Source organism: Trichosurus vulpecula, chromosome 2 (assembly GCF_011100635.1).
Source record: "Trichosurus vulpecula isolate mTriVul1 chromosome 2, mTriVul1.pri, whole genome shotgun sequence".
NCBI classification, from domain to species: Eukaryota; Metazoa; Chordata; class Mammalia; order Diprotodontia; family Phalangeridae; genus Trichosurus; species Trichosurus vulpecula.
In genome coordinates this window covers 204,237,839-204,253,404 of record NC_050574.1, presented here as the reverse complement: position 1 = coordinate 204,253,404, position 15,566 = coordinate 204,237,839, and the positions used below count along the sequence as shown (strand labels likewise).

The window sequence follows — 15,566 nt, the reverse complement described above, 5'->3', positions numbered from 1 at the left end:
AAAGGGTACTCATATGTGTGTGAATAACATTATTTGACATTTATTTTATTAATGATTTTATATAACAAATGTTTTTTTACATCTATATAAATTATAAGCATTTTATAATAATTATCATGTTATAATAATTTTATTATATTTATTCTATGGTAGAGCACTGGGCTTAGAGTCAGGAAGTGTCTGAAGCTGGGTCACATCTAGCCTCAGACACTTTCTAACTGCATGAACCTGAGCAAGTTACTTAATCACTGTCTGTTTCAGTTTCCTCAATTGTAAAATGTGGGTCATAATCGTACTGACCTTCCATGGTTCCTGTGAGGACCAAATGAGGTAAAACACATAGCATGATTGATAGCACATAGTAGGTGCTACATAAATGCTAGTCATGGTGATAATGATGATGATGACAATGATGATGATAGAGTTGATTAATTTTTTTCTTTAAACTGTGTCCTCTGGTTGGTATTTTACAACTATATTATGAGAACTGATAAGAATATAATCTTCCATTCATCAGGACTAACACCATAAATGTCAAAACCTTGTCTTACCAAATGTCATCTAGGTGGCTCAGCAGACAGAGAGTTACAAAGACGTGAAATCAAATCCTTATTAACTGACTAAAGTTTTGTAACCCTGGGAAAGTAACTTAAAATCTCTCTGGCTCAGTTTCTTCATCTGTAAAATGGAGAGAATAATAGCATCTATCTCACATGGTCATTGTGAGGATCAAATGAGAGAAGATAGCAAAATGATTCACAGACCTTGAAGTACTATAGAAATATTAGGTATTGTTATCAATTAAACCAGTATTATTCAGCCACATTAAATGTAAAGGTAGTTGTCCTTTTTCATATTTATTTTTTTTAAATCTTTTTAGACTCAAACACTAGAACACAAATACAGAATAGAGAAAAGATACAAAAACATATCATAAACTTAAATATTGGAACTTAAATACAATGTAAGAGGAAAAAAGCATGCCATGTGCATAGCAGAACATAAAAAAGGATTCAAAATGTGTAACAATAAATTTTCATTTCAATAATGCCTGCATGATAAATACTACACATTGTGTTGAGAGCTGTCTAAGTAGTTGTCCTTTTAAGAACTTAAGTTGCTGCACTTAATGGAAACTATTTGGTGCAGCTTCAAGTCCACAGCAAAAAAAAGCATACATTTTAATGGGGGAGACAACATGCAAATAACTACCAATGTATACAATATACACAGTGTAAATGAGAGACAATTTCAGAGGGGAGGCACTAGAATTGGAAAAAAAATGGGACAAGCTAATTAATGAAAGTGAGGTTGAAGCTGAAATTTTAATCCAGAGAAGCCAGAGACAAAGAAAACAAAAGAGACAAAGAAGAAAGAGAGGAAGAGGGAGAGAGTTCCAAGTATAAGGTGCAACCATTCATTGAAAAGGCAGAGACCACAAGATCTAGCAGCTTCTACATTAAGGGATCAAAGGGCTTGGAATATTATATTCCAGAGGTCAGTGGAGCTAGGATTAAAACCAAGAATCACCTACCCAGAAAACTGATTATCATGCTCCAAGGCAAAATATGGATTTTCAATAAAACAGAGGACTTTCAAGCTTTTTCAGTGAAAACACTAGAGCTGAATAGAATTTTGGACTTCCAAACACAAGAATCAAGAGAAGCATGAAAAGGTAAACAAGAAAAAGAAATCACAAGGGACTTACTAAAGTTGAACTGTTTTCCTTACATTCCTACATGGAAAGAGGACGTATATGATTCATGAGACCTCAGTATTAGGGTAGCTGAAGGGAATATGCATATATATATATATATTTATATACTTGTGTGTGTGTGTGTGTCTGTACATATATATATATATATACATATATGTGTGTGTATGTATGTGTATATATATACACATATATATGTATATATATATATATAGAGAGAGAGAGAGGTCACAGGGTGAGTTGAATATGAAGGGATGATATCTAAAAAAATAAATCAAATTAAGGGATGAGAGAGGAATATATTGAGAGAGGGAGAAAGGGAGAGAGAGAATGGGGTAAATTATCTTGCATAAAAGTGGCAAGAAAAAGCAATTCTGTAGGAAGGGAAGAGGGGGCAGGTGAAGGGAATAAGTGAATCTTGCTTTCATCAGATTTGACCTGAGGAGGGAATAACATACACACTGAATTGGGTATCTTACCCCACAGGAAAGAAGGAGGAAGAAGATAAAAAAGTGGGGATGATAGAAGGGAGGGCAGATAGGGCGAGGGGGTAATCAAAAACACTTTCGAAAAGGGACAGGGTCAAGGAAGAAAATTCAATAAAGGGGGATAGGTTAGAAAGGAGCAAAATATAGTTAGTCTTTCACAACATGAGTATTGTGGAAGGGTTGTACATAATGATATGCATGTGGCCTATGTTGAATTGCTTGCCTTCTTAGGGAGGGTGGGTGGGGAGGGAAGAATTTGGAACTCCAGGTTTTAAAAACAGATGTTCAAAAACAAAAACAATAAGTTTTTACATGCAACTATGAAATAAGATACATGGGCAATGGGGTGTAGAAAATTATCTTGCCCTACAAGAAGGGAAGGGAAAAGGGGATGAGGGGAGTGGGGAGACAGAATGGAAGACTGACTGGGGAATGGGGCAACCAGATTATATGCCATCTTGGAGTGGGTGGGAGGGTAGAAATGGGGAGAAAATTCATATTTCAAATTCTTGTGAAAATCAATGCTGGAAAACTAAATATATTAAATAAATTAAATAAAAATATTAAACAAAAGAAGAAAACCCAGAGATCAGAGATAGAGTCTCTTACATGAGGAAAAGAAAGTATGCCAATTTTACTAGATTATAGAGTTTATGGAGGGGAGCAAAATGTTAGAAGACTAGGAAGATAGGAAGGACCTGGGTTGTGAAGGATTCCAAGCATAATATTTTGTGTTTGACCCTGGATAAAATAGGGAAATACTAGAGTTTATTAAATAAGGAAGCAGCACGGTCATATATGTTTTGCAAAGATTACTTTGGTAGCTGAGTCTAGGATGGATTGAACTGGGGAGATACTTGAGGAAAAGACACCAAACAGAAGGCTATTACAATGGTCCAAGCATGAGGTGATGAGAATCTGTATTAGGTTGGTATATGTGTCGGATGTTAAGAAGATAGAATCAATAGGACTTGATAAGAAATTCAATATTGGGGTGAGTGAGAAGAGTAAGAGGAGAGGAGTTGAGAGTGACATCTACATTCTAACACTGGATGAATGGGACCCTACAGGGACCCTAATCTGGGATGGGTCTCCATTGCAGGGAGAAATAGATTTTTGTGTGAAATAGTATTTCTGGCAATAGCTTTCTGACACAGAAGAGGTATGAAAATGTATGGAAATATGTGGTATTCTTCACAGTAAGTTCAGAACAGAGGGAGGATTGGAGGGAAATAATGTGTACATTTCTAGATATGCTAAATTTAAAATGTCTTTCAGGCCTTCCATCATGGATGTCCATAAGAAGCTGAAGGTGTGAATCAGAAAGGCAAGGCGGAGATGAAGGGCTAGATAAATAGAAATGAAAATCACCTGCATAGAGAGGATAATTCTTTATGTTATTTACATTGCTTGGTATCTTAAGTGCTTTGCAATTGGCCTCATGATTTTTGCAACATCTGGCAATAGACAGTGTTATGGGGTTGAACTCTCCACCATGAATGGAATAATTGCTTACTCAAAACAGCAACAGGGAACCTGGGAAAGTAGCAAGGGGCTATTGAAAGAGTTTTCAGAGATTTCATGGACCTCTTGTAAAATCTCACATTAATTTATGACTTCATTAATGCTCAAATGGGTCAGTAGTAGGTAGATAGCTTTGATTACCAAAGTGGAGAATTTAATCCCATTCTCCTGCCATCAAAGTATCTTCCTGACATCCCTTCTCCCCCTTCCCCAATACACACACATTTTGGGGCATAGTAAAGGCAGAGTCCACACCTGGCTTTGCAAACTAACTCTGGGGCATGTAAAACAGTCTTCAGGATGGCAGGAGAAAATTTCTGCATATTCCCTAAATGCTATTTTTTTCTTCTTAAAGTCCCTAGCTTGTATACAAATAAGCTCATTTTATAAAAACAGTAACTCTCAAAATAATACTTATTATGATGTGAAAGCTACACTTTTTACCACATACAAACACTCCCTGCTGAGCAACATAATGACATTAGTTCCAGATACTATGTTCTCTTTTTCATCCTTTAACTATTAGGCTTGTCATTTTACAACACATATCACTGTTTGGGAAATGCTCCTCTGGAGAATAGTTATCTGCCTTTTTTCCCCCCAAATGGAAAATAGTGCAGATTTCAGTGCTTACTCACTTTAAAAACAATATTTGTTATCACGAATAAAAATAATTCAAAGGTGTAAGATCAGCATCAATTACTTATCTTCTGAAATCCCAACTTGCGTGTTATTATGTATAGCATTTACATTTCCTTTTTTCTATTTCAACTATTCTTCTTATTTGCTATTATACATTTCTACTACCATTTCATTTGAATTCTAGCAGTTACATCAAATGAAAATGAAAAGGTTGCATAAATGTCACTATCTCACTGTGAATTTTATGTACTGTTGATAAAATATATTATGTGAACATCTGGGATGGGTCTCCATTGCAGGGAGAAATAGATTTGTGTGTGAAATAGTATTTCTGGCAATAGCTTCCTGACACAGAAGAGGTATGAAAATGTGTGGAAAAAAAGACTGTCTCCTAATTATACCTTTATATACATATTGTCCTCATTTTTCTTGTCTACAAAATAATGTTAAATTTGCATGTGATTTCCCCTTTCTTCAAAATCTCTGCTAAAGATGAAGCCTATTGACTCCTCACACATTAAAAAAAAATAAAAACAGAACATGTCAAATAAAAAACAAAAACTGTTTTAAGACTGGTGATCTATATGGCAAAACCAAAATGAAGACAATCCCAGGGGCAAGCTCTGGGACAAAGGACCAAAAATTCCCAGATTGCTCCTCCTTAGATCTAAAAAATCTGATCAACCAATAGATGAATTTAGTGCCCACATGTCAGGATAAAACTCTGAATCATATTAATGACCCATTTTTCAAAGTTCTTTACATTATTCCCTTCTCTCCTCCATGATACTGGTAAGAAGAAAAAATTAACACCTATGCTTGGGATTAAATGAGTCATTTGAGCCACATAATATTGTATTTATTATACTGTGTAATTCATATTTTAGATTTAAAATTACTTTATCAAGAAGATCTTTGCAAAAAGGTAGGTTTCTGAATGTTTGAATAATCACCATCAAAGTAAGGAGATCCAACAAGGAAAATGTCTATATTTGCATGGAATTCTAATTTATTCTTCTATAAAACAAACAAACCAAAACATCCAGAACTGCTTACCTGGGGATATGATATAGAAGAAATCTTTAAATTCATCCATCCAGACTTCTGCTAGCCTCCTATTATTCTTATTGATGACATGACCGGTGCCTCCTGGAAATGTGTATGGGGTTGCCTTGCGAAACACATGACCCACATGAGAACAGGTTACAATTTCTAATGATCCACCACACTGCCAAATCTGAAAAGAGGGGAGGAAACCACACAAGTCTTGTAAATAAACCAATGAAGGTGGAATAAGAAGAAACATGGCTTTAAAAGACAATACACTATTAGAATTTTAAAATGTTGATTTGAAATTATGAAGATATCCTGAAATGTAATTTAAGATATAGCATTCTGAGAGAGATATATATAGACAGGATTTTATATGACAAATTGACATATTTACTTTTAGCAAGGAATTTTAGCTTACATTTCTTCATTGAATCTAGGCTATCTAGCTGTCTGCCATATTTATACAATATAGAAACAATCAGATATTCTGATTTTCTGTTTGTGGTTCTAAATTACCAATACCTGTCAGTTAACTTAATTGTGTGTATGTATATGTATATTTATATGTGTATGTATATATACACATATATCTGTTTGTGTATATATATATATATATATGTATATATACCTATATATGTGTGTATAGTTGTGTGTGTGTGTGTTTTAAGAAGTTATTTTTCTTCAGTGAGATTTTGTACCTCTTTTTTATCCAAATTGACTGGTTTTGTTTTTTAAGGTATTATTTTATTCAGTATTTTTATTCCTCTTTTACCAAACTGTTAATTATATTTTCATAAATGTCTTTCTTCACTCTCATTTGTTTTACGATTTTTTACTCTTATTTGATTTTGAAAATCATTTTTAGCTCTTCTAGGACTTATTAGGTTTGTGTCCAATTCACATGTTTCTCTGAGGCTTTGTTTTTAGCTTTTTTGATTTGATTATCTCCTGGTTTTGTGTCTTGATTGTCACCAGAGTAGATATTTATGGTTAGGATTTTTTTTCTTATTTTTGTTATTGCTTTCTCATTTTTTCCACTCCATTTCTTGATTTCAAACTTTAAGTTAAAGTTGGTCTCTGTTCTTGCAACTGGGGGGTGAAATCCAATGGTGTGGAGGGGGTGTGTCTCAAGCTACAGGCTTTTTTTGAACCACTTTTTTCTGAGCTAGTTCTGTGAATTTGGAAGTTTTCAGGGCTTCCAAGGTAATGTGATCTGGGAAGAAAAATAGTCAATGCTCTCCTGGTTTACACTCTGGTCTTTACCTAAGAAGGGCCCTTGATCCCTTGGGAGTGCAATCAATATTGCTCCTCAGGCCCCCTGTTCTCTTGGGACCAGAAATAATAGTGCTCATCAAGGCCTCAGTTCCCTTGGGACCAGAAGTGATACTGCTCCTCAGAGCCCCTGCTCTTTCTTGACTGAAAGTGTTCCTCTCTGCTCTGGATGCTCTAGAAGTGAGCATAGGTAATGTAGTTGCCAAACAATTTCCAGTTCTGCATTTAGTGATAACTCAAAGGACCAATGTAATCTCTGACCAGTTCCCCAACCCTTTGCCATCTATGGCTTGAGAGCTCCTGAAGCTGTTGCTGTTTCTGTCACCAATACCTAGTCCCACCAATAATGTTACATTCACATGGGCCCTGGGCCAGCCTCCACTCCTGTATCACAGATCTCAACTTCTATACTTCTGAGCTGTCTTTGGCTAGAAGAGTGTCTTTCCCTCACCTTTTGTTGGCACTACCACTCCAGAATTCTATTTAAGGAATTATTTTAAAATTGTTTAGAAGATAATATTGGGAGAGCTTGGCTGAGTTCCTCCTCTCCTCTGCCAACATAGAGGCCACTTGAAATAAATGTGACTCAGGATCCTATGAAATCCTTCTTTTTGTGAGAGGTTGACCTGATCTTAGGAAAGTGGGTGGAGAAAGCAACTAGACTAAAGGAGCAACTGTTTATTAGCTCCAGGGTATTTCTATATAGAAGCTCAAACAAGGTGGAGTAAGGAGGAAATTTATAGGGAAGTAAAGGTTTGGATGGATAAAGGAAAATAAATCTGGTAGAAATCATGCTGGAAACACAATGCAGAATCAAGGAAAAGGATCCTCGAAGTCTAAACATGGCCTCTGGAGAAGACCACATTGTCAACATGAGCAAAGGTAAAAAAAAAAAAAAAAACCTCAAAAGATAGAATAGAGGTTACATCTATTTAAGAGATTTGCTTTAGGCAAACCTGCTAAGATAAAAAATAAAAGATGGCTTTCTGGGCCAATGCATTAAATGTTAAAGCCCATTGGAGGACTTCTTATGGGTCGGAGAGAGAGAGAAGAAACTTTTTTTCCATAGCACTAAAGAACAAGGAGAGGATTAAAACAATTGATAGTTGGTGAAGCTGAGGATGCAATCCTTCAAAGCTTAAATTTCCCAGGAAAGGAGAATAAAAACCCTAGAGAAGTATACAGGTGTTGCAAAGATAAACAAGTCAGAGCTCTGTATCAAAATCAGATCCTAGGAAGCCTGAAAGATCTAGGTAATGATGTAAACCAAATCCTCCTCACCTTGAAATCTAGGTCTTATCTTGCATTCAGTCTAAGTAGTATTTATTTAACTTACTCCAAATTTGAGAACTTGAAAAAGGAAAGCCAGGGAAAGGAATAAAGATAGATTCAATATCTACCAGGCATTGTGATAAGTACTTCATAAATATTATCTTCTTTGATCTTCACAACAATTCTGTGAATTAGGTGCTATCATTATTCAAATTTAGCGGATGAGAAAACTAAGGCAAAAAGAATTTAAGTCACTTGTCCAGGGTCACACAGCTAGTTAGTATCTCTGACCTGATTTGAAATCAGTTCTTTCTGATTCCAGGCCCTGCCACTCCATCCACTGAGCCAGCCAGCTACTCAGGGGACTATGCATCAAGACTTTTATAAACTTGCAATCTTTCTTGTTTATCTTAACCTCTTATAACGACAATGCTACTTGCAGCTACCGTGGCTGTGTAAGACCAATAATGCCAGCAGAAAGGAGGGCTGCTAGCACAGGTTCTTTAATCTGCTTTTGTAAAGAAAGCAACTTTAAGGGGTTTACAATCTCACTTTAATTAAACATACATGTATCATTCATTTAGTTCAGAGGGAAAAAGTCAGCACCCTGAATTTCAGAGAAAACAGAAACAGAAATTACAAGCAGAAATTATATAAATAGAGCAAAATAAAACAAATCAGCAGACAAGCTTCTAGCTGTCTGTCTAAGACATTACATACATAGTTACCAGAGAGAAAAGCACCAACATCTGGGTTTTTCAAAGCTGTGGGGAGGGAGCTCTTTAATGGCTACCCATAGTCTCATCTGGTCAAATCACATACACTCTTCCAGTGAGTGAGCCCCGAAAGCAAAACCTCTCTTCTCAAAAGTTCTGAGAATTCTAGCTTAATGGCTGTCCTCAGAGTATATATACCCTTTTTCAGGGCCTGAGGGCTTCACACCTCTAGTGGCCTAATTAGCAAAAGAGTGTGGGCCTTCCTACAAATAAAGGCAAAACTCAACCAAAGGCACTTGATTGCCTTGTGCTGAGAAGCACTCCAAAATTAAAAAAAAACAGTAAAAAGTCCCACTTTGCTTGCCCTTACACCTCTTCTGTGTTTTTCTAATACCTAATTGTAATTTCTCCTCCCTGGAAGCCACCAACACAACTTTTTTTTAAGTAAAAAAGGATTTCTTGTTAATAACCACATTCAGTTTCTTGAAAACTCTTCTAAGATCATAAAAAATATAAATTGGGTTTAATAGAACTTAATAGAAAACATCAATTTTATATTCAAAAATTTCCTCCAGGATTCTGTGTTTCTTTAGGAAAAACTGAAGCACTGGGGATAGAAACCAAAAACTCGTTATCTTTATTAAATAATTTTGTGAAAAGAATCATTTAATATTTCCCCATAATCCATATAGTTTGGCTTTGTGATACCTATTCCATCAACTTTTATGTGTATAAATAAAAATTACATGACCACAAACACCCATTCTACACATTTTAATTAGGATGGAAATAGGAACTTGTCTTAAAATTGCTAGCTATGGAAAAGTTATAAGTCAAGTTAATACATATTCATAAAGTACTTACTATGTGCCAGAAACTTTGTAAATTCTGAGGATACAAATAAAAGCAAAGGGAAATATAGTCTCTTGGAAGGTAGAGATGTATTCTAATGGGAGAAGACAACACATAAAAGGAAGCTGAAAAGTATTTATGAACAAAGGGCAGAGAAATGGGGACATGTTAAAGAAAGAAGTACAGAGAGTCAGATGTGAAGCCAAGAGAGAATGAAGGATTGATCATGGCTTGCCAGGTGCCCTTCCTTCAGTTGGAGAATCTGGGAGAAAATGATCAACTAAAGGAAGGGGATGCAGGGGTAGAGAGAATTTCTAAGGTGACCAAGGCTGCTGGTGAGAAGTGGTTAAGGCAGCTTCCAGGTTTTTAAGGCTGTGGGGACATGGGGCAAAACAAAGTGTAGAAAGAAAAGGAGCAAAGCCTAAAACAGAATTAAAGGAGTAAAGCTATATGGCCCCAGAGCTACCTCAAGAGGTGGTGTTAAAGTCCAATAGAATTCCCTGTGGGCTGCATACTAAGAAAACCACAAATTAAAGGTATAAAGTATGGTATTTTTATTTATTTTGTTAAACATTTCCCACTTAAATTTAAACATATTTTTTTTTCCAATTACCAATAAAAACAATTTTTACATTCATTTTTCTTAAATTCTGAGTTCCAAATTCTCTCTCTCTCTCTGATGCCCTCATTGAGAAGGCAAACAGTTTGATACAAGTTTATACATGTTTAGTCATACAAAACATTTCCATATTAGTCATGTTGTGAAAGAAAACACAAGACAAAAAAAAGAACAAGAAAAATTTTTTAAAGCATGATCCAATCTACATTCAGACTCCATTAATTCTTTCTCTGTTGGTGGACAGTATTTTTCATCATGTCTTTGGGAATAGTCTTGGATCATGGCATTTCTGAGAATACTGTTACTGTGGATAATGTTTTCCTGGTTCTGCTCACCTCACTTTGCATGAGTTCATGTAATTTTTTTCCAGGATTTTCTGAAACCCACCTCCTTGTTATTTCTTATAGCAGAATAGTCATCACAGTCGCATACCACAACTTGTACAGCCATTCCCCAACCGAAGGACATCCCCTTAATTTGTAATTTTTTTGCCATCACTAGAAGAGCTGCTATAAATATTTTTGTAGACATAGCTCCTTTTTCTTTTTTTAAAATCTCTTTGGGATACAGACCTAGTACTGGTTTTGCTTGGTCAAAGGGTATGTATGGTTTATAGCCCTTTGGATATAGTTCTAAAATGCTCTCCAGAATTGTTGAATCAGTATGCAACTTCACCAATAGTACATTGGTGTTTTAATTTTCCCACACATCTTCTAACATTTGTCATTTTCCTTTTCTGTCATATTAGCCATTCTGACAGGTGTAAGGTAGTAGCTTAGCATCATTTTAATTTACATTTCTTCACCAATAGTGATATAAAGCATTTTTCCATGACTATAGATAGCTTTGATTTCTTTGTCTAAAAACTGCCTGTTCATATCCTTTGATGATTTATCAATTGAGAAATAGCTCTTATTTCCATAGATTTGACTCACTTTTTTATTTCATTGAGAAATGAAATCTATCAGAGAAATTCACTGTAGATTTTTTTTTCTAGTAATGATTACCAGCTATGTATTTTTCTCCTTCCTATTTTCACAATTTATCCTACTCTCTCTCTCCTTTTACCCTGTCCATTCTCAAAAGTGTTTTGCTTCTGATTTTTACATCCCCCAACTTGCCTTTTCTTCTATCAGCTCTACCTTCCTTTCTCTTATCTCCTTCCCTTCCTACTACTGTCCTGTATGGTTAGATTTCAACTCCTAAAAGACTGTGTATATTGTTCCCTCAGATCCAATTCTGATGAGAATAAGATTAATGTGCTCCTCTCCTCACTTCCCCCATTTCCCCCTCCACTGTAAAATCTCCTTCAGGCCTCTTTTATGTCAGATAATTTATGCCATTTCATCTCTTGTTTTCTTCTTTTCCCAGTGCATTCTTCATTCTCATCTCTTAATTTTTTAAGATTATCATACCATCACATCACATGCTTTCTACTTATATTCCTTCTAACTACCCTTATAATGAAAAATAGTTTTTTTAGGAATTATAAATATCATTTTCCCATGGAGAAATATAAACAGTTTAAACTTATGGAATTCCTTATGATTTATCTTTCCTGTTTACTATTTTATGCTTCTTTAGCATCTTGTATTTGAAAGTCAAATTTTTTATTCAGCTCTGGTCTTTTTATCAGGAATATTTGAAAGTCCTCTTTAACTTTGAAGATCCATTTTTTCTCTCAAGGGATTATACTCAATTTTGCTGGGTAAGTGATTCTTGTTTGTAATCCTAGATCTTTTGCTCTCTGGAATAAAATATTCCAAGCCCTCCGATCCCTTAATCCTGATCCTAGAAGCTGCTAAATCTTGTGTTATCCTGACTGTGACTCCATGATACTTGAATTGTTTCTTTTGGGGTGCTCGCAGTATTTTCTTCCTGATCCGGGGGTTCTGGAATTTATCTATATATTCCAAGGAGTTTTTGTTTTGGGATATTTTTCAGGAGATGATTGGTGGATTCTTTCAATTTCTATCTTACCCTCTTGTTCAAGACTATCAGGGCAGTTTTCCTTGATAATGTATTGACCAATGAAGATGAAAGAAAACAATTATTAGGTGCTCATTTGCCCAAATATATGCCAATAAATTTAACAACCTTGGTGAAATGGATGAATATTTGCAAAAATATACATTGCCCTGATTAACAGAACAGTAAATGGAATACTCAAATAACTCTATCATAGAAAAAGAAATTGAAGACACCATCAATGACCTCCCTAAGGGAAAAAAAAATCTGAAGAACAGATGGATTCACAAGTGAATTCTACCAAACATTTTAAGAACAATTAACTCCAACAGTTTAGAAACTATTTGGAAAACTAGGCACATAAGGTTTCCTACTAAATTGTTTCTAAATAATGAATAGGGTGCTGATACCTACACCAGGAAGATGAAACACAGAAAAAGGAAAAAAAAATCGACCAATTTCCCTACATACCATCTTTCAAGAAATTATCAAGGAAAACTGCCCTGATATTCTGGAACCAGAGTGTAAAATAGAAATTGAAAGAATCCACCAGTCATCTCCTGAAGGAGATCCCAAAATGAGAACTTCCAGGAATATTATAGCCAAATTCCAGAGTTTCCAGGTCAAGGAGAAAATATTGCAAGCAGCCAGAAATAAACAATTCAAATATTGTGGTGCCATAGTCAGGAAATTACAAGATTTAGCAGCTTCTCTCTTAAGTGATTAGAGGGCTTGGAATATGATATTCCATAGGGTAAAGTAGCTATGATTATAATCAAGAATAACCCAGTCAGCAAAACTGAGTATAAGGCTTCAGGGGGAAAAATAGATATTCAAAGAAATAGAAGACTTTCAAGTATTCTCAATGCAAAGACCACAGCTGAATAGAAAATTAAATTTTCAAATACAAGACTGAAGAAAAACATAAAAAGGTAAACAGGAAAGGAAAATCATAAGGGATTTAATATGGTTAAACTGTTTACATTCCTAAATGGGAAGATGACACTTGTAATTCATAAGAACATTCTCATTATGAGGGCAGATGGAAGGATTATATATAGACAAAGGCACAGGGTGTGAGTTGATTATGAAGGGATGATATCTAAAAAAGAAGTAATATTAAGGGGTGAGAGAGGAATGTACTGGGAGAAAGGGAAAGGGAGAGGCAGAGTGGGGTAAATTATCTCGCATAAAAGAGGCAAGAAAAAACTTTTACTGTGCTGGGGAAGAGAGGGGAAGGGAGGGGGAGTGAGTGAACCTTACTCTCATCAGAATTGGCTCAAAGAGGCAATAACATACACAGTCAATTGGCTCAAAGGGGAAATAACCTACATGTTAATTTATGTAGAGAAATCTATATCAACCTACAGGAATGTAGGAGGGGAAGGGCATAGGGGAACGGCATAAGAGAAGGGTGGGTGATAGAAAGAAGGGCAGATTGGGAGAGAGGGTAGTCAGAAGCAAAACGCTTCTTAGAGGGGAACGGGTGAAAGGAGAGAGAGAATAGAATAAATGGCAGAGGGTGAAATAGGATGGAGGGAAATACAGTTAGTAATAGTAACTGTGAAAAAAATGAAGCAAATTTCTTTGATAAAGGCCTCATTACTCAGGCATATAGAGAACTGAGTCAAATTTATAAAAGCAAAAGGCATTTCTAATTGATAAATGATCAAAAGATATAAAGAGCTTTCAGATGAAGTAACCAAAGCTATCTATAGCTACATGAAAATATTCTCTAACTCAGTATTGATAGGAGAAATACAAATTGAAACAATTCTGAGGTACCACCTCCTACCTATTATATTGGCAAATAGGACAGAAAAGGGAAATGACAAATGGTGGAGGGGATGTGGGAAAAGTGGGGCATTACTGCATTGTTGATGGACTTGTGAACTGATCCAACCATTCTGTAGAGCAATATGGAACTATGCCAAAAGGCTATAAAACCATACTCTTTTACCTAATAATATCACTACCGGGTCTGTATACCCAAAAAAGTTAAAAAAAAAAGAAAGGAAAAGGACCTATATGTACAAAAATATTTATGACAACTCTTCTCATGGCAAAAAATTGGAAATTGAGGTGATGCCCATCAATTAGGGAATTGCCAAACAAGTTGTGGTATGTGACTCTGATGGAATACTATTTGTGCTATAACAAATGCTGAGCAGGATGCTTTCATAAAAACCTAAGGAAAGCTGCATGAGCTGATGCAAAGTGAAAAGTACTGTGTAAAAAGTAACAGCAATAGGGTGGTAAGATCAGCTGTGAATGACTTAGTTATTCTCAGCAATACAATGATCCAAGACAATTCTGAAGGACTTATGATGAAAAATACAATCTATACCCAGAGAAGAAACTAATAGAGCATACATTTTTTCTTTTCTTTTTTTCTTGAGATTGTTTTTCTTTTTTGTTTTATCTATGCTTTTTTCACAACATGACTATTATGGAAATGTTTTGCATGACTACATGTGTATAACCTATATCAAATTGCTTGCCTTCTCAATGAAGGGGCTTGGGGAGGAAGCAAGGGAGAGAGTTTGGAAATCAAAGTTTTTAAAATGAATATTAAAATTTTTTGACATGTAACTGTGGAAAATAAAATTCTAAACAAAAAAAGAAAAATAATCTTTTTTGAGCTCTTCTAGGAAGTCTTCTTTTTTTATCCTGAAAACAATTCACATCTTTTCCTTAAGGCTTCGAATGTAGCTATTTTGAAACTGTTGTCTTCTTCTGAGTTGGTGTTTTGATCTTCCCTGTCACCACAGTAAAGTTCTATAGTACTATTGTTATAATTTTTTCACATTTTTCCAGCCTATCTTTTGAAGTTTAATTTTATGTTCAATTTGGGCTCAGCTCCCAGGATTGAAGGAACAGTATTACAAGCTTCAGGCTATTTTTTTCTTAATTTGTTTTTGTTGTTTGCTACTAGTTACAGAGCTAATTCTGAGGATCTGTAAGTTTTACATTCTTTCAAGGTGGTATGAAATAAAAAGAAATATGGTCACTGTTCTCCTGGCCTGTGCAAACAAAAAAAACCCATTATTTTCCACCCTGGAACTATGAGTAGGGTCTCTTCTTCTGCTAGTACCCTTTCTTGCTCTGAAACTGGGATTTGGAACCAACTATGGGCAATGAAACACACTCCTGCACACAATAGCAGCAAAAAGTCCCCTGTAATCTCTTTCTGATCGGTTGTGCAATTCCTTTACTTGGGCTGAGAGCTCTATAAGATATAACTGCCGATTCACTTGCCCCTATGGCCTGCTGCTGGGTTATTGAATTATTGGATTTCACTCCACTCTTACCCCAGTGAAATAGATCTTTCCTGTCAAACTTCTAAGTTGTTGTGGGCTGATAAATTGTTACACCCTGTCCTGTCTTGATACTGCCACAGCAGAAATTGTTTTGAGGTATTATTTTAAAGTTGTTTGGAGGAGAAT

At 35.4% G+C, this 15,566-nt stretch overlaps 1 protein-coding gene across 1 annotated transcript in view; it reads right to left on the bottom strand.

Moving 5' to 3' along the window:
* GALNT13 (polypeptide N-acetylgalactosaminyltransferase 13) overlaps positions 1-15,566 on the bottom strand; it is a 705,305-nt gene that overhangs the window by 238,724 nt on the left and 451,015 nt on the right. The window contains exon 7 of the mRNA XM_036747971.1: positions 5,425-5,605. Within this exon, the coding sequence (XP_036603866.1) occupies positions 5,425-5,605 (181 nt within the window). The remainder of the gene's footprint in view (positions 1-5,424; positions 5,606-15,566) is intronic.